Source organism: Cottoperca gobio, chromosome 24, assembly GCF_900634415.1.
Source record: "Cottoperca gobio chromosome 24, fCotGob3.1, whole genome shotgun sequence".
Taxonomy (NCBI): Eukaryota; Metazoa; Chordata; class Actinopteri; order Perciformes; family Bovichtidae; genus Cottoperca; species Cottoperca gobio.
The window spans coordinates 6,221,725-6,247,955 of record NC_041378.1 but is presented as its reverse complement, the minus strand read 5'-3'; the positions used below and the strand labels follow the sequence as shown (position 1 = coordinate 6,247,955).

Genomic DNA, 26,231 nt, shown 5'->3' with positions numbered 1-26,231 from the left:
GTAAAATAAGTTTGTTTTCTGTCAGGATAGAGTCCAGATTTCCACAAAGAAACTTGAAGTTCTACTATTGTAGCCCCATAATGATAAGTTCCTAAAGCTCTTTGGTTTTGTGAAGTAAATAACTCCTGATTGTATTAATCCACACTTGACGACTATCATATGCATTTGTCTACCTCAATCAATATGTATTTCTGCACAATATGCATTTTCTGCACTGAATGTCAAACGAGCACAATATTGTTACTCAACCATAGAATACATTACAGCTGGAAAAACGGGGGGGGGGGGTGAATACCAAGAAAACAATAATTGATTTTAAAATATTTTTATTCTGAGTTATTAGCTCATCATAAGTATGGGTCCTGTTGACACATGTTTGAAACTGGTGTCTTCTGAAATGGCACGTTTTTGACCTGTGGAAATAAAAAAACATTTTAGCCACATAAAAAGAATTCTTCAACTATGAAGTATTTAAGAGTTTGTCCCATCCCATGTCTGCGCCAACAAGTGAAAACCTTACTGTATAACGATATCATGTAAGAGGTCTTACCCTTCATCCTGTCGTCCTGGTTTGAACACTGCACATTACAAGCTCTATCCACTGGATTTCTAACATCACAGATCACTACGTCACAGTGGACAAAGACCTACAAGATATGAACAGATTTTTGTCTTTGTGAGGATATTTACAGCGTACATGTTTGTTTCCCCAAAATTTGAAGCATTAAGAGTATTTAGTCTTATATATGAAATTACCTGGTGCCTCAAGTCATCTTTGTCTTGGGCAAAGGCAAACATTGGGATCTCAAAGCGCTTGAAGTTAGAAGGATAATTAACTCTGGCATCAAGCACAACAGGATGGAAGATCACCGGTTGCGGGTCCCTTGGGTTTGCACAACTGAGGGAAAAGGAGAAGTTATTCTAAATTGGGTAAAAACATGTCCAAAACCACATAGCACCCCCTTGTTATAAGATAAAAGAGTAATGCCCATGTTTCAATTAGACTGTTACAAACATCCCAGGAGGAAAAGATTAAAGAATTTACCCATTAATGATGAGGTCCCATCTGGGAAGGGATGCCTTGTCGTCCTCCAGTGTCGCCCAGCAGTAAGCCAGCTCCATAGATACTGCGGGGGTTGTAGAACGCATCAGTTCCACTTCAAAATACAACGACTGTTGTAGGGACTTTGCGATGGGCTCCTCAATTCCATGAAACGTAGTGTAGGAGTCATCTAAGTGAAGAGGCAGAACATGTTGATCTGAATTGTGGATTCAGACAAGAGAAACGGTCTGCGCACAGAAACTTCATTGGTATAATGCAGACGAGTAAATGTAAAGTTAACTTGAAAGGATTTAAGCATCCCACTTGGTCATCAAGTTTATAGATTTCCATTAACTATGTCAGAAATCTAATTACTTTGAGCAACACTAATAGTTCAAGATCAGTCCCATACCAATAGCAAGTCTCATTTTAACTTTCAGCTCGCCTCTTGCATTTTCAGCATATGGGTCACTCCTGCGAGGTCGGATGTTGAAGGACACAGCGTGGTTTGTGTTGATGTCATAAGAACAAGAAACCTTTAGCCTGAAGGGGAAGAAAAGTCAACCCATGAAAAGTCAGTGCACAAGAACAGGGACAGTCATTATAAAACACAGCTGAAGGCCAGAATAAGTTTCAAGACACTCACTCATACTGCGGCTCGTCCGAGTCCCTTTTCAGTTCAAGTTCATCTGGCAGAGAGATTTCATTTTCATACAGCATCTTACTGGACACGAACTAAGGAAAACAACCACACATCATGTTTCAGGTCAAGCTCAGTGTTACCAGTCTGAAGTATTCAGCATCATGCTACCTTTCTGGTCGTCCCACAGGAGCTCGCAGTGAAGACAAAATATGCATAGCGGTCATTGCTGTAGCTGGGACCACAGGCGGGGTCATTGAGGGTGAGCTGACTGAGATTCAGACTGGGAACAGACTCCAGTTTTATAGCCAGAGCGGTCATGGTTCCATTAGGGAAACACTCTGAAAGAGGAAATCAGACATTTGTATGCATTGGGTGTGTTGTCAGACATAAGAAACCATATTTGTGCTAACAAACCAATTAGCGTTGAGTAGAAGTTGCAAGCCACAGAGAATTCCTTGATATTTGTGTGAGTCTCTGGATTCCTCAGATAAACATCGAGTCTGTTCTTGATGGATGATGCCTCAATAGCCTGAGAAGTTGTCAGAAACGTAAAGTCACAGGACGATAATCTTGACAAATTTCACAGAAATCCTTCACATTACTTTGAGAGAAAATATAAAAATTGCACCTCAGTCACAACCTCGGGGGCAGTAAAATGTACATTAAAACTGAAATGTGTGCAATTGTCCATGAAGCCGTTCTGCTGAGCCATCTCCGCGGTCAACACTTGTGTTCCGACTACGGTCTGAAAGTTGAAGCCGTGGGATCCGTATTTCACCAGGATATAGAAATTTTGATAGTCACAGCCACCAAAGACAGCAGGAGGAACTGCAGAGGGGGAAAGGATATATTTAGAAATGTGTGCACGTTTTGTTATGAATGAAGCCATCATAACCATGAGTACAGACCTATGTCTACCAATTTAGCATCCAGTTTAGCAGTGTGACAAAAGGGAGCAAACTCTGGCAGCACCACCAAGCCAAAGGTCAGGTGAAGAGAGTAGACTGTTATTCCCGTGTCTCTCTGTTGGGAAATACAAATAGATATTAGTCGCCAAAAAAAGAATATTGCATTTAATTCCCCAAGTTGAGAATAAAGCTCACCAGTGCTAGTACGACACGGTCGGTGAAGGGCACTTCAAGAGTGAAGACCTTGGAGTTGTTGTTAGGGGACATGTGCTCCAGGACTTTAAACCCTCTAGCATTGCAGTCCGCCACGGACAAAACCTCAGAGGGGAAGCTAATGTTCATTAGTGACACATCAGAGCCGAACGGCCCGAGTAGCACCTTAAATAGTCGCTCCTTGGGAACAGTGTCTGTGGGGCAAAAAGAGAAATTAAGAGAACATGCCATCTAGCCATCTTCAAAAATCTTGTACCAAGATAATACTCACTGTCAATAACTTGCACAGGTCGAGACAGCAGCGGTGTCGTGACAGGGAGGAAGACTTTGTAACGCGTGTCCTCGTTAGTAGCGTCTTCAGACCAGCGCAACTCCAGCATTAGCTCAATCGTATAAGAAGTGAGGTACTGACCAGCCTGAACATGACCCTGCAGAAACAAACATCCAGAGTAAGGCCTTTCTTGAATTACCATCTTACACATTTGAAGAACATATGCATATTAGGAGGTTTGGCACTGACACCAAAGACCTTGTAGTTGCACTACACTCTGAAGTTACCGTTAAACATACTTCACAAGAGCTGTGTAATTTAGGAGTGGAAAGTCCCATTTTCTTTGTACAGTACATAGGGTTTGAGGGTCATTTTCCAGGGCTTTGACCTGAACTATTCTGGTGTACTGATGCAGTGGATTAGTTGTTTGCTTGTTAAACAAGTCTCAAATGCCAGAAATGACAACAAGATGTACCTTTTAATGAGGAGTATTTACACTAGAGCAGAAATGTTTGACAGGGTTTTATGAAATGTAAAAAAATATAAAAATGAAGGTCTGCAAATGTGAACAGCTGACCTTGAAATGGCCACCTTCAGCCCCAATAGGAATTCCAACGACGATGTGATGGCCATTGAGAGACAAGGAGTACTGTCTGGCAGCCATCTCAGCATAGTCGAGCCTTCTGCCATTGACACCCATGTGCACCTCTAACAGTTTAAACTGGCCGGAGGAAATCAGAGGGTCAATGTGTCTCGGCAGGAACCAGTTGATCAAGTTTGGTGTGAAAGAAACACTACCTGTATACAAAACACATAACAGCACTAGACAAGGCAAGCACCCAACGGGACATATTTAACAAGTCAGGGCAAAGCTTTAGAAACAAGGCATGAGGCCTAGTCTGACCAGACATTAAATCAAAGTATTCATTTTTTCCTCTTTTTAAAGGGTTGGCCCACAGTAGTAGCTGTTTAAACATTACCTTCAAGTACTGGACAAGCAGCTTCTGCAGCGATTTGAGTCACAAGCCACTTCTTTTCAAATACGGTCAAGGTTTTGAGCACAGTCATTGGCACGCCAGCTACCTGCAGGGTGAGAATACAGAACATGTCAATGTATACTGTTGTAACACAAGGCAATTAACCTACTCAACATAAGGGGGTATACACTAAAAGTAGCCTATTGATGTATTAAACTGTCAGTATTCCAGTTGGCACAAAGTAATCAATTTAAAAAGGCAGTCTGATTACATTATTTGATCCGTTTACTGGTTGTGAGTGTAACCAAGTAGGGAGATATCTAATGGGTTGCAAGTCATTTGAAGAGAGACTGCATGAGAGGCTTGTTTGATGTTCAGTAAACTGGAATACACTTACATTCTGCGTGAATGTTTCAGATGAAGTCTTTGGGCTTCGCAGAACCAGCCTCGTTGCCGTGTTTGCAATTCCATAGCCATTTCTCTGGGCATCGATGACCTTCATGACCCTCTCCTTAGGAGTGAAGAACACCAGGTTTGTGATTCTGAAGCCGGCATCTATGGGTTTCTGGGAGGCAAATATCAATACATTAAATACAGGAAAAGAAGTTTCAAGAATATATGAAAAAAGGCAAAATTAGCTCATCCAACCTTAGCAGCTCTTCGGGCATCACCAAACCTTAGATTATCCGAGATGGTATATTCAGGCAGGGCGTAATCATTGGGAGATACTTTTTTCACAGACACCTAGAAATGAGGCCACTCCACAAATGATAATCAAGCTCCCCCTTTGCCCTCTGCAGTGACATCAAATGTACCAGTTCATACAGGACATAAAGCCACTTATCACATGACCAGAGAGTCCTGCTGCATTCACTTGCCTCTATATAGTTGTTTTCACAGACAATTTCCCTGGAGGCCCAAGCGTTGTAGTGGCAGGTTTCTACCACCTGGTACAGTTCATCTTCAACAACATGGCTCCTGTGCAGTCGCAGATTTAATTTGGTCGTGAATGCTTTATCGTCCTACAAACAAACAGGAAAAATCCAGAATGAATTACCACTTCAAAATCTAAATTTGGTGCAGCACTAGAAACTCATATCCAGTGGGGGTTTTTTTTATTACCACATTTTGAGCAAAGCAGTTGTGAAGGGACGCATATATCACGGCATGTCCCATCGAGTCCATTTTCAGACTGAAGCCACACTGAGAAGCCAATCTTGGTGTCAGGAGGAATGTGGCATTATCTGGGGGAGAGAAAGAGTAGTTAGAAAACAAAGAGAGACAAAGTTAAGATAAAAACAAGTCAGAAGGATTCAGCTTACTATGGACAACGGACACTTCAAGATTCCCTGCAAGAGGACCGACATCCACACGCAAAATGTTCCCCAGGCATTTGGAGTTGATCACTGGGATTAAACATTAATATACACATTAGTAGGCAGCATATAGTACAATTAAAATCAAACAAAGTGACAATAACTTACTTAAAAAGGGCGTATGTTGAGCCTCTATGTGTACAACTGCTACAAGGAGCATAAACCACCTGAAAGAAATTGAAACATTTTCTAAAGTAACAAGACAAATCCTAAACATTGAGTGAACTAAATGGATCAAACCAAAACTACAAACCCCAATCCAAGTGACTGAGCCATGGCAGAAGAGCAGGCGCACTGGTGACTGGAGAGTGCCTGTTTGGTACTGATGGTTGGGGTGAGAATAGGCTTTATGAGGCTGAGCTGTGGACAAATACAATCACAAACAGGTGGATCCAATTAAAGCATGATTGAGATGATTGCGTCAGCATGTAAATCTCAACATTTGTCAGCATGATCATCTACAGCGCCTCTATATGCCGATGAGTAAAAGTAAATCATTAAACTAAGTTACAAAAAGAATCTTTACGAAATGTTTTGTATAGATTAGAAACTCTTAGTATGAAGAATGAGAATGAAGTGTGGAATAAAATATTTAATATGTAGGCCTGTCTTTAAAGAGCCTACGAAATCATATTTTGTCAGTGTTATTGGGCTTGGTATATGATAGAGTTTGCATATCTATTGTGAAATGTGCCATATATATATTTTTAATATTGATGTATTCGTAATAAATCACAATCATAACAGCATAAAAATGACTTCCGCTAACAACAATCGATCGCTGCGCTGAGAGCATCCACTTCGGCAATGTTCGGGCGATGGCGTCACAAGTAGAATACAGCCGCCGAAAGTAGAATACAGCCGCCGCCACCAGTGTTTGTCTGCGTTACAGCGGCCGCTAGTGTTCGTCTGCGTTGAAGCGTCCAGCAAAGACTGCTGTCAATTATTACGAGAAAGGACGGACAACAATCGATCGTGAAGCGATGTGTTGTATGGGGATGTGGGGCCGTCTCCAAATCTAGCTTTCTGTGACCAAAAGAGGACGTGTTTCGAACAAACTATGCTCGCCAAGGAAATGAGATTCAAAAAGAATTTAAAACTGAACACAGACGCTGTGCCTACAATACTGCCGAGACCCCAGCCAGCACAAGCCAGCACAAGCCAGCACGCCGACTCAAACATGTCCGTCGTTGCAGTCCTCCACCAAAAAGACAACGAAATGCATTCGACAAAAGGGAGAGAGCAAAGGTAAGCCGTGCTACTTGTTTACTGTATTTATTGTTTCAAGCATAAAGCCATAATCGGTCTAGACGAGTTGACATACAAATGTAAACTGTAATGTAAATATTTCCTAAATTTCCCTCGGGATGAATGAAGTATCTATCTATCTATCTATCTACACCAGGCCCTAGTCAATATCTGTGTGTTATTGTTTGTAGTATTAATAACTTGAGCTAATTACACTTCATTAGCTTAATTAAGTATAGATGCAATGTTTATAACAGGCTTCCCCATTTTATTCTGTAGTTTGAGTAAAAGCGTGAGTCTATTTAACTTTTAACTATCACCCTATTATTACATAGGTATTGAAACATTGGTGAATGAAGCCACTGACAGAACTGAGGATACCTGTATGATCAGCGACCATCTATTGGACATCCACACTGGGGAGGAGGCTGTGTGTACACCCGTAAGTATATACTGTACATCATCTGTACATTACAGTTGTAGTACCAGTAGACCTGCACATGATGTGTTAAACATACAATCATCACATGCATGTACATAATTCATATATTTGTTTAATTTGATATCATTGCTCTCTCAATCAATTCAACCACATCTTTTATTATGAATGTTATTAGATATTTTCTTTACGCAGACATGTGTAAACGTGCAATACAATTTCAAGCTGGTTTGAAAGATTTATTAGTAAAGTTGTGTTTTGTACATTTCAGACATGTCAGAAAGAAATTGCTGTGCAGACGGATCCCCCTCCACGGACACACCACAAGTCCATGCAGGCTGCGACCATGTGTCAGGTCAGCTGGACTGCAAGTTCCAATCCAAGTTGGTTGTTCCAAAGGTCAGCATCATAATATATATATACACACATACATACATATTATATATAATTCTTGATTATAAAACATGTTTTTTGCAGAGTATGTTACTTGACCGAGACTCAATGCTTTGTGCCAAGACAATGTTGATGAGGAACCTTTCGAAGTCCCAGATCCACTCAGCAGTCGGTGGAAGAATCAAACAAGAGGGATGCTGTTGTGCTGTATAGAAGCAGATTCAATCACTGAACTGACATTGTGTTTTGTTATTGACTCTAATAAAGTGCTGGATACTTGAACTGGCGTGTAGTTGTCAGATGGAAACGTAGCACAGATCTTTTGAATGGCACATGATGGCATTCTGTGGTTCTTACCAAGTATTCCCCAGCAGAATCTCACCGGCAGGTATGCCACATAGCGATACATTCTGTAACATACAAGATAATACATGTCAATGGTAATCACTTCAACCTTATTTGCTTATTTATCTATGTATTATGTACCTTTGCCAGAGTGACCATTCGAATTCCCAAAAATACATCAAAGTTTCTGAGCTCTACACATTACACAAGTAACTTACTCATTACGTGGCTGATCACCTGCTTGTTGTCTGTCCCTCTTCAAATACCTTTGGTAGGCTGTCTGCAACACCCAGAAATTTTGATTGGAATCCTGGGTGATCTTTCATTCAGGTTATGTTTGCACCGTGTCCCTCATATTCATTGAATTCCTCCATTTTGGCCTTGTTAGTGTTCAATTTGGAAGACGTAGAGGCTGCGGCGAATCAATCTAACAAACTTCTTGTTCAACAAAGCATTTATTAATATGATAAGATAAGCATGGAAAATTTACCCAGCTGGGTAACCATCCTGATTCACAGTCTCCTCTCTCCGCCGTTCTACAGAATGGTCCCGCCTACTGGTTACATCCATGTATATATCATTTGCGGTCTTTGACGTCTGATGTCATCACGTCACATCCTACGGGGTCTTCGAACGACTCTGTCAGGGGCGCTCTCATATTACATATTCACAATATCACAGTATGAGCTTTATTTAATACATATAGTACCTAACATTTCTTCACATTAGCTTTGTAAATACGAGCACTTGTCAGTTATTACACAAGAGGATACATTTATTAGTTAATTATATCACAGCCTCCATGACATCCTTTTCTTGGCAGCAGTGGCACTCTTCAATTGATTCCATAATTGTACAGTTTTCACATGTACACTTAAATGTACAAAAGAAGAGTGGTAAGGAAATGTACAAAATAGGCAATATCCAGAAAAAAAAGCCAATATTAACGTCATCTTAATTTCATCCTATGTATAGGCCTGGGGCCCGGTTCACGACAGGCTCGTAAGCAGCTCGTAAGCCTGTTAAGGTCGTACGGAGGTCGGATCTACCTGGTAGCAACTTTTTACCCGTTTCACATAATTCGCGTGAGGTTACGACATGGTAACTTCCATTAAAATCTGTTAAATTTTACGGCTACTATAGGCAGCCGTAAGACGGTCAGTAGGCAGACTATACTTTATAAAACAACGCTGTCCTGCCGGTCTTTATATACAGCCTCGTAATATATGACGTTTGACATCAGACACAACGATAGAACCTTAACCACAGAAACTTCGAGAAAGAATCAAGTTATCAAGTTTTACAGACGTCGATGTGTCTAAGTTGAGAAAGAATGAAATATTTAGCTATCGAGCAGTTCGCGGACAACTAGTCAGGTTCCATAACAATTCAAGGAAACCAAGCTATCGATATAGGATAGCTTGTTATCTATTTACGATCGAGGATCAAATCCAAATCCAGTTTCCACCACGTTAGACTCACCCGCATGATCAAAATCCACTTCAATAAACTCCTTCTTGAAAGTCGGACATTGCCACGTCTGCCGTGCTGTCTGTGTTTTCAACTGGTCAGTTGGAAGAATCAGTTTCAGAGAAAGAAACTTCTAGGTGTTTACGTTTTTTGTTTTTACTCATTTTAAAACTTCTTCATGTTCTACTTGTGACATCAGAAAATGGCGTCGGCTGTTTTCGGTAGCGGCGATGTCAACATCGGTGGTTGAAATAATAAATCGTGATTTATTAAATACGGCGGGCATAGTGTCATTACTAACACATTATTTTACTATCATCAGTAGAATTTCATGTGCATCATTTCGTAGGCTCTTTAAGTGAAATGTGAACACTGAACAATAAATTATTTGTATCACACTACTGAGTCAATTATCGAGCTCATATCAAATCTTCCAGTTGGAAAATTATGTAATGGCCTCATGAATTAAAGTATATCACTGTTTAAGACGAATCGACCCAGATGAAACGAAGAGTTTAGGTTTTATGGTCAGGAATAAATGTAAAAAGAGGAGGTTTGTGACTATAAACAAATCATTATCAAGTGTTAGCATACAGTAATGAGTCCTAGCTGCAAAAGAAAAATATATTTTGTGTGATTTATGGTTTTAAAGGTAGTCATCCCAACATTCTTCCTTGATTATTTTGACACTTTGGATTTCTTAAATAATAAAATAATATATATATATTTATGCTTTTTTAAAACACTGAACAATAATTATTTTATTTTATCACACTACTGATAAATGTGTATTTATCCATCACATATACATGTTTTCCAAGTCTTTTCAGAGTCAATTATCGAGCTCATCCTCTGCAGGTGATGTGGGTGGAGATTCAATAATGTGCTACACCTGTCCAGTGTCGTTAACTAGGATATAAAACTGGCTGGCGAGGTTACAGGGAAGTATTCAGCTCCTGCACTTCAGAGTTGGTTATCGTTGGGGCTTGCTGGGGTTTTACGCCCAACATCTGAAAGTGACTGGATTCCTGTAGTTTTTTTTGGCCTGTGCTCAGACTGCATCATGTGGATGCTTGAGAACATGTAAGTTTATTTCCTTGTATTTCCTTGCTAGCTGCTTACTTTAATGTCTCTGAATTATGTGTTTTATTTTTTTAAAGTTTGTTATGGAACTTGATGGCTGGAGTAATGCTCTTGTGTCAAGCAAGGCCAAATATGCTGACTTCACATTCAAGTAAGTCTCTATTCACATGACATATCACTTTATTTTGGTAAGTCAGTTTCTACTCTTCCTCACAAGCCCTTTCTTTTAACAGAGGATGGATTAAGCTCTGATTGTGCTGCTAATCTAATGAGGCTGTCATTGGACAAGGCTTTAGCAGTGGGCAACCAACTTGAGGTGGAGGCCATCAGTAAGTATAAAGTCTGCTAATGGTCAGCATATTAGTTCATGACTGAGTGACCGGATCCCTGTCATGGTTGCCTATTCTCTCTCTCTCTCTCCGCCAGATGGCACCCAGCACATTGCATTGACACCCAACCTGGCTGCTCAGTGTGGCTACAGCATGGAGTCTGACCCTTGGGGAAACACCAGAATCTACACGTCTCTGATGGGCTGCTTTGTGGACAACCAAGTATGTTTGAGCTAAAGCTATTTTGACAATATTGTGCCTTTCCAGTAAATCCATATATTCCCTAATGTATTTCTAAAACTGAATGCGTGGCTTACTTGCAGACAGTTTCCCTGAAGCTTAACTCAAACCTGTGCCGTTAGTGGTTTCTTCTCTGCCTTATGCATGTTATAGGACACAAAGTACATGTCTCTTTTCAATTTAAATGGGCCCAATGGAAACATTTCAGGGCTGCAAATTGTACTGCCAATTATTTTCTCTACTCAATTGTTTGGTGTATTAAAATATCCAAGTGAGTCTTCCAATGTGTCCTTAATGCAAGGGAAATGCATTTACAAGAATACAAATTGCTTTTCAGCCCTTGCTTGATTCCAAATTATTCTGTCCTGATTTCTTTTCTTTGAATTTGTAGGAGGATACAACATTTAACGTTGGCTTGAGGCTCCGAATGTATGGCGAAAAACCAGCTGATGTGGTTAGTCATGATGTGTCTCAGACTTGCAGCTACACTCGCTGGGCCTCCAGGGAGATTCTCTGTGAAAGGAACTACATGGAAGTAAGTCACCTTTACATTGCTCGTTCCACAATTTTGTGTGTGGCAATGTATTCTAAATCCATGGTTTCCTGTTTTGCAGGTGTCCCACCACATGAATACACCTGTCTTACAAACTGAAATTAAGTTACAGACTGTGGATGACAAGATCAACACTAGTCCTGATGTATGTTGACTTAACATTTTTCTAGTTACGACAGTTGCTGTAATTTCACACTGCACCATTTGGCATTTCCTTCATTGGAAGAAACTAGTTTAAAAACAAATGTCCCTCCCTTCCCTATAGGCCTCTGCTTCCTGCACATGGTATCTGGAAGATGACATTTTACACCCCAGAACCAGTGGTAATGGTGCTGAAAGAGGCTGAACAAGCTGGATATGGTGCCATGACTACCTCAAGCCGTCTGGTTATGCGAAGCCCGTACAATACCGCAGAGACTTATTCAGAGGACGTGAGCAAACCTCCCATCTCCTGTGTTATTTCTTTACCTTCTTGTAAATGACATTAAACCTGACATATTTTTAAGGTTGCTGGAGTCCCCATGGAAGTGTTCAGGGTAAGTGCTTACTACAAGGCAGCACATGGTCTGAGTGTGGTGAACTTGGCAGCTGTGTGTCCCACAGGTGAGTCTCTCTCAAACTATGGATTTCACAGGTAAATGTTAAGCAAATGCAGTTCATGTCAACAGTTGTGGTTTTATCATTAACAGGTGGTGTCCTCTTTACCGACGATGTGATCTCTTGGCACGTACCTCGCCGTATGACTCCTCTGGTAGATGGCAGCTTTACAGTCCTAGAAATGCACATGGGCATCAACGGGCAGAGGCTGGATAAATCTAAGATGGCCACACGGGGTTACACACTATCCACCACAGACTTTCACATCAGAGTTGATATCCCAGTGGGCTCCCCTGATGGTTACTTCAAGGTTGGGAAGACTGTAGATTATAACTTCAAGAGTTACTAGGCCATTTGCATGTTTCATTAAAATGTCATAAATTATTGCAGAGCCATGCCCCAGATTACCAGTACCACGTCGCCTACGTTGTTGAGCCCATGCTTGAGGAACTGTGGAGGTCCGATGACACCAACGAAGATACCAGATACAGGGTTTTGTTCCCCATTACCACTCCTCTGATGCCTAGACTACCCTCCGTCCATGACTGTAAGTTACATATTCTTGTAGCCTAAAGAGGTCTCCTGAATGTCTTTAGTCCACAAGAGTTTAGACTTCTACTCAACATTTTTTTTTATTGATTGAGCCTAGTGCATTTCAACTGTCTTATTCTGACACTCCCTGAAAATGGAACTCATTTAATTGGTGATTTTGGTATGACTTATTTCTCAAAGCTAGCATATATCCTGCCTTCATGAAGCTCTGGCAGTGTCTTTATAGCAATCTGGCCTACTGAAAAGGTTTGAAAACTTCCACGTTCTGTTCCTCAGATACTATCCCAGAGACTCGAGTGTTCAGCCTTCACATTGGAACTTTCCTTTATGATGTGGCGCTTAAGAACATCACCTTCACCACTGGGGTCCTCACTGTTGATGAGAGCAATGCCAAAGGCTTCACTGTTGAAGAGCAAAGCTTCCCCAATGGAACCAAGAGCTTCTCTCTAAATGTGCCCTTTGATGCTGAAGTTGTCCTGGCCAGTGTATGTAACATTACAGATGCAAAATGTTACTCTTTGCCAGTTTTCTCAGTGTGATTGAGGTTATATATATTATATTGTATCTGCAGAATCCTGACCGCTTGGTTACAGCCTACTTCCTCAACCTGATCTTTGGGTTTATCATCCTGCCTGAAGAAACTCCATTTTCCCACTCTGTTGACTTGGATGCATTGCTGCAGGATGTTGGTGAGATCATCTGCTACTTATCCTATGATGGCTGCCTTTTCCCAAATGTAAAACTGAACTACCCACACCTGAAAGCTACACTGTCAAATAATTAATGGCTGTTTCTCTGCTTTTAGTCCTACCCACAATCACTGGCACCTGTGACCAGAGCCAGTTCTACATTGTTGTGAAATTCGGAAGTCATGGCTCAAATTTTCACGCCATAGTTGGCCCTCGCCAGCTAACGCCAGAGATGGCTGAAGAATACCATTTCCAAGAAAACAGCACACACCTCAGTCTCATTCTGCCATACAAAGCCAAGGACACTGCCTTCGAGGTATGTCGAACTACAAAATCTCACCATAAATGTTCAGCGCTGCATAACTTTACTTTCTGTCCTACAGATGATTACCTCAGATTCAGTCAGAGCCAGAGTTGACATCATTCTGTTAGATTCCACCAACAACTGGGTGCTTGCTGATCTCTACCTGGCCTGCAACTTCCCCTTAACAACAACTCGTAAGATGTAACATTGTAGTATTACTGCTGCTTGGGCTCATTGGACACTTTTCTTGACCTATTGCCTCTTCTACTTGTAGAGTGCCACTCCAATGGAACAATGACCGCTTTAGCTGTGAAGGTGGAAGCGGTGCCCAGTCTGGAGCCAAGTAGGCTGACTCTAAACGACCAGTCCTGCAAACCGGAATTCAGTGACGCTCGCTTTGCATATTTCTCTTTCAGTGCCGATTCCTGTGGTACCACTAGAATGGTAAGTGCAAGGTTGCATTTAAAATCTCAGTGACTTTGTGAAATGGTTTAATACTCTTTGTCTTTCAGTTCTTTGACAACTACATGCTATATGAAAATGTGATTGGCCAGCATTACAACAAAGTAGCCCAAAAATCACCAACTGAACCTGATTACAGGTAGACTCAGAAAATATTTTATACTGTACCATCTGAGGTGAAGTTGAATCATTCAATGTGTGGACATGTGTATTTTTATTCCCCCCCCCCCTCATAGGCAAACCTGTTTCCTGCTACTATGTGGTCAATGACACTCAGACACTTGCCTTCAGCGCTCAACCAAGAAGCTATGACCCCACAGCAGAGAGCAGCACAGGGCAGCTGACTGTGCAAATGAGACTAGCAGAGGGTGAGATTGAATTTCACAAAATCCCTTGTCTTGTTCATGCCTCGTCCATACCTTGTGTCGCTAATGAGACTCTTCTCCTCCAGATTCATCATACGAGCACTTCTACCAAGTGGAAGATTATCCAGTAGAGAGATATCTGAGGCAGCCACTGTACTTTGAGGTGGAGCTGCAGTCTACTGACCCCCAGTTGGAACTTATCTTGGAGAATTGTTGGGCCACAATTCATCAAGACCGGACATCTCTGCCAAGCTGGGACATCATTGTGGACACGTAATATAAAGCATTGTTTTACACGACTACCACCCTCTGTTTCGTTGCAATATCGCGACTTTAATATTGTTGAATGAGCTGTTCGGAGAGTGTTCAAAGATACTTCTGGCTTGTGATTGTCTACAAGTAACATCCTAATTATGAGTTTAAAGGCTGCTTTAATGCATTTCAAAACGTTTTCCTTTCACTAGCTGTGAGAATCGCGATGACAGCTACGCAACAATTTTCCATCCTGTTGTGAAGGACTCTAGGGTTTTGGTCCCATCCCACATCAAACGCTTCTCTGTCAAGATGTTCACCTTCACTAAAGATGATGAGGTTATGAAAGACGAGGTAAATGACACACCCATCATCAGGGATCTATTGGCCACAGCTGCACTGTAGCCGTATGTAATCCTTCTGTCCATCCACAGATCCATGTCCACTGTGACTCAGTGATTTGTGACACTAACAGCCAAGCTGATAATTCCTGCAGAGGCCAGTGTGTGTATAATGCAGGTCTGAACAACGCCAGACAACAAGGGATAACTGGACTCAAAAGGGGTAAGTGACAAGTGTAAACAAATTCAAACTAAATGTGTGCAGTTGGTAATCTATACTTGTTTTTTCCAGCGCAAAGAAGCACAGACTCGACCTTTCAAAGGAAGATCTCCTCTGGACCTATTCTTCTCTCAAACCTCTAAATAAAAATAAAGGAACAGTTCTTAACTTTCTTGTCCAGAATCTTTTGTTTCCTTAAAATATGGCTTCATGTAGGTGGCCCAGAACTAGATGTGTTGCAGAAACTCAATTTCTCACTTATCCCAGTGATTTGCAGCTGTTTCCAGGTTATATCTGCATCCACCCAAACAATTATGACTAAAATAATTGGTTGTACAATTTGACACAAAGCCATACCCTGGTTAAAGCCTATGGAAGGCCTGAATTGACTTCAGTTGAATATATAAACTTTCAGGGAGGTAGCTAAGTGGGACTTAGCTGGTAAACGTTAAGATTACATTTTTAAAAAGTCCTTTGGGAGGCAATAGGTATAGTTTAATAACTTCAAGACTTACGGGAAGCCTAGCTTAGAAGCTAGTGTTGTGGCAAAAGGAGAATATTGAGTGTAAACCTGAATTATGTGAAGAAGTTGACTATTGTCTCAGTGATATTACATCTCATCTTTTGGACAACATAGTGGTAAAATGTTATGGATACTAATTGTGTTGTGAGAAAAGTGTATCTCAAGCAGGCTAAGGCTAGTTTAGCGCTGATATTTAGCTAATGCATTTGAGTCTGTAGATCCAGTAAACTATACTGACGGACGGTTGTGAAATCAAGGAGAACCGTAGAGTTTTAAGTTGGAAAAACATGAAAGACATTTTTGTGAAAGGCCTCATAGATTAGAACCAGCTAATTGGGGCTACGTGATGCTGTGTGCTAATTCCGCCTACTTGATGCTACGTGCCAATGGGAAAGTAAATTGTGATGAGCTAAACCTTGAGTCTTACGCTGGAGCATTTTGGGTGGAAATAGAACGCACAAGTAATGTATTGACAGAGTGATTAAACCAGAGATGTGAGTTTTCTCCAAACTGAGAGGAGAGAATATTTAGAACAAAAAAACCTCCATTTTCTATCCTTCATCCGTTTGGAATTTTTAAAATCTGGTTCATAGCTAAATGCCTCTGGTGGACACAATTGAGACTACAGCTAAAATTTGATAAAAGCTTTCCAAAATTAAACACCTCCACCTGCAGGACGACAATAGAAGTGCACCTAAATTTAAAAATTGTGCCGCAGCAGACAAGTTTGTAAATTACAATTAGAAATCGAATTGAAATTCAAGGATAAATTAGATGGATTTTTGAATTAAGACATTTTTTGATTAAAATTATTTTTGATTAAATATTTGTTTTGATTAACATTTTATTTTGTTCTCTATAACATTGATTGATTGAACATTTATTTTTTCATTAAAATTCTCTGTTCATTAATTTTTGATTACAATTTTTATATTTTTGATTAAAAAATATTTTTGTAAGTTGACATTTTTGTTTGATATATAAAAAATGTTGAATTTTTATTTAAATGTTCTGATTAACATTTTATTTCGTTCTCTATAACATTGATTAATTGAAAATTTATTTTGATTAAAATTTTATTTCATTAATTTTGATTTAAAATAAATAAAATTTACTTTTAAGATTTTTTTTTTTTTTTTTTAAGTAAATTTGTTTTTTGTTTAAACCATTTTTATTATTACAATTTGTTTTTAGATGAACATTTTTGGGAAATCCTGAAAAATGAAAAATATTTTGGTTAAACATTTATGTTTTATCAAATTTTGTTTTGTTTAAACCACTTTCTTAAAGTTAAACATTTTTTTAGAAATTCGTGATTTAAAAAATAAAAAAGTTTGTCCTTTATTGGGATACTGAGTACATCAATTACAATGGCGGACAATGGGGACCCAAAGCCAGTTAAGACTATCCACAGCGGACCTGAAAGTAACAATGTTCAAAAGGCTGGAAGCCTCTACTGAACCTGCTGAAAGGAGGAAAGTTAAAGAGAAGATGGAAGAGCTGCTCCAGCTGTGGCAAACAAGAAGACTAATCTCAGAAGATGACAAGCCAGATCTTACTGCAAGCCAAAGAAGAGCAGTTGTTGACTATGGGAATGGAGAATATCTACAACATGCTGCAGCTTGGGAGAAAGGGGGGAAAAGACGATTTGGCGCCGCACATAAGGCACTTCAGAAAACTGAAAAGAGGAAGGCTCGAGTCATGAGTCTTCTTTTCCATCTTAAATATATACCACCAACTGCGGAGGAAACAATCTGCGTGGTCAAGGAAGCGGGAGAGACAAAAGAAGACAACAACAAAGAAGAGAAGGTACACATCTCTCAAACTCCTCAGCTCTACCCAGATTTGTCCCAAACCGCCGCCCCTCCGGCATACTCATCCGATGGCAATCCTTTTCATTCTACTTCCATTCAAGCGCCCGTGTACCAGGTGAGAGGAGGAGTTCTGGAAGTCGAGGAAAGTGAGAGTAGCGCACGTATGGGATCCGTGCTGAAACAACTCACGAAACTCTGAAAACGATCTCAATCAGAGAATGGTGGAACAGAGAATGATGGAACATAGCCTAAAAATGAACGGGAGAGGGTTGCAAAAGGATGTCCTCTCTACACCACTTCCAATCCACTTGCCCCACAGTGTATTGGAGCCTACCCAGTCCTTTCAGCCTGCCCAGTCCTTTCATCCTGCCCAATCACTTCATCCTGCCCAATCACTTCATCCTGCCCAATCACTTCATCATGCCCAGTCACTTCAATACTCCTCTGGGGGTTTGGAGAGCATGACTATGGACAAAGAAGCAAGACAAATGAGTGAAGACAGAAGAAGGGAAATGGGATCACAAGGAATGGCTGAGCTATTGCATAGAACAAACTATCATGAATACGTGGGACGTAATGGGACACAAGGGATTGGATCAGCAATGGCGAAGGACTGTGGAGGTCACAACGGCAATGTTGAGAAGGTCTCATCACAAGCTAGTGGATTCCCATGGGAAAAGAATCCCAGCAAAGAAAGCTTAGGTAAAGAAGATGGCCAAAAGACATACATCATATTGGAAGGAAGCATGACAGTGGCTGAACAAGCCTCCATCGCTAGCAGAACCAGAAGCCAGAATCAAGAAAGGGGGTTACAGGCCCCCCTCATGGCAACTCAAGGAGGGAACATGATATACCAAGCATGGAGTCATCGCGACATGGAGAGTTTGGTGTCCAAACTTCCTCCCCTCTGTGGGGAGGACACAAAAAATGGATTTCTGAATTTGAAAAGTATACTGCAGGAGACCAAGTGTGCGTGGGTGATTTGAGGAGTGTCGTCGCCAGACTGGAAGGAAGTCTGAAGGCGAGGGAAATCGACGCTAAAACAGAATGCAGTGAGGTGGTTGATGAACTGCCGTTCAATGCATACAGGAATCTCTACTGGACTGCCCTGAGAGACACTTACCCCACCACCCGCAGCCTGACAGCTTTGTCCAGCCTGAAGAAAGGAACTGAGGAAGACATGCATCTTTTCCTAAAAAGGAGCGAAGGTATCTGGATGGATAGCACTGGAGAAAGACATGACTCCTCCCCAGCAGTCACCATGTTATGGAGAAATGCAGTGGTAAAGGCCCTTCCTCCTTGAGTTCGAGAACAACTGGAGGATGTGGTGGGACTAGACACAAATTCTGATGAGGAATGGAAATAATACCTTGTACACCACGACCTTAAGAACAGGAAAGCAGAAGGGGAAAAGTTAATATGCTAACCAAGAGATTGCTAATGATGCAAGTAGACAAAAAGACAGCGAGGCTTCAAAGATTAAGAGAGAGAAGAGACAAATAGTGATGGGTTCCGCAGGTGCAGTAGAAATCCAAGCAGAAGCAGGAGGGCAATCACAGCAACAGACTGTACAGCAGATGAGTGCTCATCCCTATTACACTGCAGCCCAGTTTAGTGCTCTGCCTTACTACCCACCGGAGCCACCAAGAGAACAGTGGAGAGGGGGACGAAATCACTACAGAGCAAGAGCACAAGCCCGGGCTAATGCATGCTTTATTTGTGGAGATCCCACTCATTGGATCAAAGATTGCCCAAGTCCACAACGTACTCGGGGGTACGGGCCCCCACAGTACATGCAGCGTGGGAGGGGACTCTCTAACTATAGAAGAGGAGGGAGAGGACAAAGAGGTTATGGGAGAGGTGGCAACCCACCAAACACCCATCAAATGCCCCTTTCTGCTTAGGAACCGCCCCAGCAGTGGGATGGCTCCTCCCAATGAGGATGCCCAGAGGATCCAACTGCAGGTGAAGCTATTCCAGCTAAAAACTAACCAATGGTCACCTGCACGATAGAAGGAGAAAAGATAGAGTTGATGGTGGATACAGGGGCTACAGCATCCTGTCTGACTTCCCTGAAGGGAAAAGTACCACCTCTCTCCTCTAAAACCCTTCGGACAGTTAGATACTCAGGAAGATCTGAAGAACAAAAGTATACCGTGCCATTGGTTACTGCAGTTGGTAAACAATACCTGCTACATCCCTTTCTATATTCCCCAAAATGTCCTGTAAACCTAATGGGCAGAGACCTACTGGTCAAGACAGGAGCACAAATTCTGTGTTCTTGTGATGGGTTGGTCATACAGTTTCCAGGACAAATACCCCTCCATGGACATTACCAGGATAATCAAAGAATTATAGTGATGGCTGCCAGCCCCAATCGAGAAATTGAGGAGATCACAACAACAGTGTACTGGAACCGCCTGTTGACTGATGAACAAGATGCTCCAGGAGTTCAGAAGACCTACATGGAATGGAAACCCTGGATCAACACTTTGGGTCTATATGGTCCTCCCCTTGACCCTCTGCATTGCACCTACAACTACTTACGTCAACCAGACGAAAAGTCCCAACAAGCCTGGGAAGTAGAAAAGGACAGAATGAGAGAGCAACTGATGGTCAAAGACATTTATATAGGACCTCAGGGTGTGGCTGCATATTGTGCTCTCAAGAAAGAACAGCAACAATGGTATGCACTGTCAACTGAAGCCGTGCCACATATCACACTGGCATTGGCAGTAGGAGCTGAAGCAAGATCTTTAGGTCCCATGGTCAAAAAAGCCAGAACAATGAACTGGCTCCCCACCAACATTGCCTGCGTATGGAAATCTGACGACGAGACAATGTGGAAAATCACTCATCACAGTATGGATGTTGGCATCTTGGAACAACACAAACTGGAAAGGGATCATTGGAGAGAACACACTAACCATCCTGACACCGAAGACACCCTAAAGACAATACCACACTATCTGTGGGCTACTGGAGACAGATGTCATGTTGGTTGCCTCAGTACAACCTCAAGGAGGAACAGATTGAAGGAATAGGAGCAACAATCTCTGGACTTCTAGGTGCAGGAGTAATCAGACCCTATCAGACTCCACCTGGAACGCTCCTATTTTGCCAGTCCCGAAAGCAGGCAACAAGGGCTGGAGAATGGTTCATGATCTAAGAAGAATCAATTCAGCCACAGTTTCACAACACATCCCTATACCAGACCCCTATGTGGCGCTACAAAATCTGAACCCTAAACACAAGTACTTCACTGTTATAGACTTGGCAAACGCTTTCTTTTGTTTACCATTGGATCCTGAAGTACAAGACCTTTTTGCATTCATATACAAGAGACAGAGATACACCTACAACATAATGCCACAAGGATACAAAGACAGCCCAGGCCTGTTCAACCAGCTAATCTCCTCAAACTACTTGCAAGAGCAGGATACAAGGTGAAGAAAGAGAAAACACAAGTCGCCAGAAGATCAGTCACCTTCTTAAGAAGACTAATTTCTGCAAACAGCCTGACCTTAACCAATGCACAAAGGACCTCAATCCTGTCACATGGCAAACCAAAGACTGTAATGGCTATAGCAGAACTCATGTACCAGAGTACGTCAATCTGACCCAACCTTTCAGAGAAATTCTTTCGGAAGCAGGAAACAGAAACCTCACCGCTGAACTCATCTGGACCACAGAAGGCGAGGAAGCCTTCACCAAGACCAAGCAAGCCTTGGGACAAGCTGTCCATCTCTGCTCTCCAGACTACAATGCTGATTTTGATTTTGATGTTTCTGAAACAGAAGGGATGGTAAATGGAGTTCTGTTCCAGAAAAAAGGGGGAGAGAGACATGTGCTGATGTACCACAGCTCAAAATTGGACATTGTCGAACTAGGACAAACAGGTTGCGCAAGACACCTGGCTGCACTAGCAAAGACAATCAAGAAGACAGCACACGTGGTGATGTGCTATCCACTCAAAGTAAACACTACACATGGAGTAGTGGCTTTTCTGAACTCACAAGCTTTCACTTTTTCACCAGTCAGGAAAATACAAATTGAAGAAGTGCTGACTAAACCACACATCACATATGTGGCAGAGACAATTAACATGGCAACATGGACTAAATTCAAAAAACCATGACTGTGCATTCGTCTCACAACAAGACCTCAAGATAAGGCCAAATTTGGAAACAGAGCCACTTCAAGATCCAGAGCAAACCATATATAGTGACGGCTGTTGCTATAAAGGAGAAGAAGGAAATGTGGCTTCCTCTGCTGTGGTGCAACAAAATGGGAAACAGATAATAACATTGGAAGCTTACATCATTCCACAACCAGCCTCTGCGCAGCTAGCAGAAATAGTTGCGTTAACACAAGCATTAAAATATGGAGAAGGCAAGAGAGTAAACATATACACAGCCTATGCACATGGAGCAGTCCACATTGACGGTCCTCAGTGGATCAGAAGAGGTTTTTTGACTTCATCCAAAAACCCTGTTAAACATGCTGAAGCCTTAAGAGCCCTACTAAAAGCTGTACTGCTGCCATCACAGCTTGCTGTAATAAAGTGCAAAGGCCATCAGAAAACAGATACAGCAGTAGCAAAAGGCAATGACGCAGCAGATAAAGCAGCTAAAGTAGCAGGCGGCTACATACAGGAAATGATTAGACTAAACAGTGAGAGAGGAGAGCTTACATTGGAGACCATTAAAGAAATGCAGAAACAAGCGGGTGTATATGAACAAACACAATGGATTCAAAAGGGTGCCACCCAGGCAGAAGGAATTTAGAGAGCACATGATGGCAGGCTAGTGGCACCAGCTAAATTATACCACATACTGATAAAACAAGCCCATGGCCCCACACATGTTGGAAAATTAAGAACAACAAGGGATATCAAGGTACAATGCATCCAATCCATACATGAAAGAGATTGTGGAACATTTTGTGACAGAGTGTGGCACTTGCAATAATTTTAATGACAAACGAACATACAGGTGTCCAATGGGTCGGTTTCCAGTTCCAGATGCTCCATTTAAGGAGATATGTATTGACTATACAGACATGGGAGCAGACAATGTTGTAAGAGGATACAGATATATCCTGGTAATGGTTGATCGTTTCATCAAGTGGATTGAAGCCATCCCCTGCAAAAAAGAGGATGCCAACTCTGTAATCAAATGGTTACAGAAGGAACTCATACCAATGTATGGAGTACCACACTGCATAAGATCAGATAATGGGACACATTTCACCAGCCATAAGCTTGCAGAAGTAGAGAAATATTTTGGCATAACACACAATTTTGGTTCAATCTACCATCCGGCATCACAGGGTTTGGTAGAACGTGCAAATCAAACACTCAAAAGAAAAATTGCTAAAGCATGTTATGGTAACAAGTTAAAGTGGGTAGATGCTTTACCCTTGGCACTGGAGTTTTGTCTACACAGGTGCAAGCAGCAGCAGAGATACCTGAGGGACCACCAGAGACTCCTGTTGGACCAGGTGATTGGGTAAGGCTCAAGGTCCACAAAAGAAAGTGGTCTGAACCTAGGTGGACGGGACCGTGGGAGGTGATTGAACGCACTGCACACGCGCTCCGGGTAAAAGGTATAACAGAAGCTAATTGGCACCACCTCACACATTGTGTACCCGCACTGGCGCCTTCTCGCTCATTGGCAGAAGTTAGACAAGATTTGTACCTGTTAGAACAAAACGCTAATGAATAATTAGATTGTGAGTCTAGAAGAAGCATCAGAGGACAAATTGTCCTTAGATTACACCCACTTTACACCTGTTACGATTACTTGCATGTCCATTTAAGTAAGCAGATAAAACCAGTTAACATTAATCGAAATAGACAAGAAAATTAAAAAGAATATTTCTCTAAGTGGAACCACTTCGGTGTTAGCTGGGTTAGCATTGCTTGGCATGGTGGGAGTTTGGGCCGCATGAATCAAGTAAAGAACCAGACAATCTAACAACTAAACATTTCCAAAATGAGACTTCAACCCCTAACACCCTACTGATGAAACGTATGAAACTCATGAAACGTGACGAAGCCGTAGATATTAAGGAAGGTGGAATTACTGTTACAGTAGAGAAAGGCAAGATCACCGCGTTTGAATTTGATGTAAACACCATGATGTCTGCTAATGGCTTCGTATGGAGCACACATTGCGATTCCAACAAAGCCAAGTATCTATGTACACCGCCCTGTTATTTTGGAGATGTGTTTGCACACTCGAACGGAGGATGGATTAATCTAGATTCTAGACCATCCTTTGGTTGAAAAATGGAGAATCATAAAACGAAGCCCATGTCAGTGCGGTGTGAAAGAACCACCTAATCCTAATCCTGATCCAAGAACTTTGCCTGGTAATGGTCATCCGACAAATTGTAACCCTGTGGTCATCACGATTATCAACCCCGACATCTCTGATTCTGGCTTGTACTTTTTTAGGTATATCAAAGAATCCTAAAGACCCAAATCCCACACCCATCTTTTGGATGAAGGTAATAGAGCTTGAGAAAACACCCTATAAATTGCATGGTGACTTAGCCAAAAAAAGGACGAAAGTGACTTATCTGAATATCACTAGTCTTAAAGAAAAAATGGCAGTGAAGACAGGATATCAAGAGAGAAATGTGTGGTTGCCTCTTGTCTGTAGTATTTAGCATATGTTTTACGATCCTTTGTACACACTCCTCGCGGAACCGCCAGACAGCAACCTGGGTTTGCTTAGTGATTCAGCCTGTGGACACGGTGATGTGATTGGTGTTCTCAGCTGAGAATATTTTCCATATTTGACTTATCACGTTAATAAATATATCGATTTAACTAGAAGTTTACTGTTTTGATTCGACATTCAAGCTCCGAGTTCTTCAACTTTTTCCTCAACATCAGTTATTACACAAGAGTATACATTTATTAGTTAATTATATCACAGCATCCATGACATCCTTTTCTTGGCAACAGTGGCACTCTACAATTGCTTCCATAATTGTACAGTTTTCACATGTACACTTAAATGTACAAAAGAAGAGTGGTAAGGAAATTTACAAAATAGGCAATATCCAGAAAAAAAAACCAATATTAACGTCATCTTAATTTCATACTATGTATAGGCCTGGGGCCCGGTTCACGAAAGGCTCGTAAGCAGTTCGTAAGCCTGTTATGGTCGTACAGAGGTCGGATCTACCTAATAGCAACTTTTTACCCGTTTCACGTAATTCTCGTAAAGTTACGACATGGTAACTTCCATGAAAATCTGTTAAATTTTACGGCTACTATAGGCAGCCGTAAGACGGTCAGTAGGCAGACTATACTTTATAAAACAACGCTGTCCTGCCGGTCTTTATATACAGCCTCGTAATATATGACGTTTGACATCAGACACAACGATAGAACCTTAACCACAGAAACTTCGAGAAAGAATCAAGTTATCAAGTTTTACAGATGTCGATGTGTCTAAGTTGAGAAAGAATGAAATATTTAGCTATCGAGCAGTTCGCGGACAACTAGTCAGGTTCCATAACAATTCAAGGAAACCAAGCTATCGATATAGGATAGCTTGTTATCTATTTACGATCGAGGATCAAATCCAAATTCAGTTTCCACCACGTTAGACTCACCCGCATGATCAAAATCCATGACACCGGCATCCTCTTCATAAACTCCTTCTTGAAAGTCCGACATTGCCACATCTGCCGTGCTGTCTGTGTTTTCAACTGGTGGACTCGTGTTCTACTTGTGACATCAGAAAATGGCGTCAGCTGTTTTCGGTAGCGGCGATGTCAACATCGGTGGTCGACATAATAAATCGTGATTTATTAAATACGGCAGGCATAGTGTCATTGCTAACACATTATTTTACTATCATCAGTAGAATTTCATGTGTATCATTTCGTAGGCTCTTTAAGTGAAATGTGAACACTGAATACATTATATGTATCACACTACTGATAAATGTGTATTTATCCATCACATATACATGTTTTCCAGTCTTTTCAGAGTCAATTATCGAGCTCATATCAAATCTTCCAGTTGGAAAATTATTTGATGGCCTCATAAATTAAAGTATATCACTGTTTAAGACGAATCGATCCAGATGAAACGAAGAGTTTAGGTTTTATGGTCAGGAATAAATGTAAAAAGAGGAGGTTTGTGACTATAAACAAATTATTATCAAGTGTTAGCATACAGTAATGAGTCCTAGCTCCAAAATAAAAATATATTTTGTGTCTTAAAAAGTCTCTCAGGTGATTTATGGTTTTAAAGGTAGTCATCCCAACATTCTTCCTTGATTATTTTGACACTTTGGATTTCTTAAATAATAAAACAATATATATATATTTATGCTTTTTTAAAACACTGAACAAATCTTTTATTTTATCACACTACTGATAAATGTGTATTTATCCATCACATATACATGTTTTCCAATCTTTTCAGAGTCAATTATCGAGCTCATCCTCTGCAGGTGATGTGGGTGGAGATTCAATAATGTGCTACACCTGTCCAGTGTCGTTAACTAGGATATAAAACGGCTGGCGATGTCACAGAGAAGTATTCAGCTCCTGCA

General features: G+C 41.2%; 1 protein-coding gene and 1 pseudogene across 1 annotated transcript; one reads left to right on the top strand and one right to left on the bottom strand.

Annotated features, from left to right (window-relative positions):
- Positions 1-309: 309 nt before the first annotated feature.
- On the bottom strand, positions 310-5,775 carry LOC115003673 (uncharacterized). Its single transcript, XM_029425563.1, has 21 exons — positions 5,684-5,775; positions 5,539-5,597; positions 5,377-5,460; positions 5,177-5,298; positions 4,933-5,076; positions 4,703-4,798; positions 4,452-4,619; positions 4,058-4,160; positions 3,655-3,875; positions 3,078-3,234; positions 2,789-3,000; positions 2,594-2,708; positions 2,314-2,513; positions 2,100-2,214; positions 1,854-2,023; positions 1,689-1,777; positions 1,455-1,585; positions 1,046-1,232; positions 757-898; positions 551-647; positions 310-413 (listed from the first exon to the last, which is right to left on the bottom strand). Exons 1-21 carry the CDS (start codon positions 5,704-5,706, stop codon positions 340-342), a joined length of 2,709 nt encoding a protein of 902 aa, XP_029281423.1. The 5' UTR covers positions 5,707-5,775; the 3' UTR covers positions 310-339.
- Positions 5,776-10,289: 4,514 nt separating this feature from the next.
- On the top strand, positions 10,290-15,456 carry LOC115003674 (uncharacterized; annotated as a pseudogene).
- Positions 15,457-26,231: the final 10,775 nt, after the last annotated feature.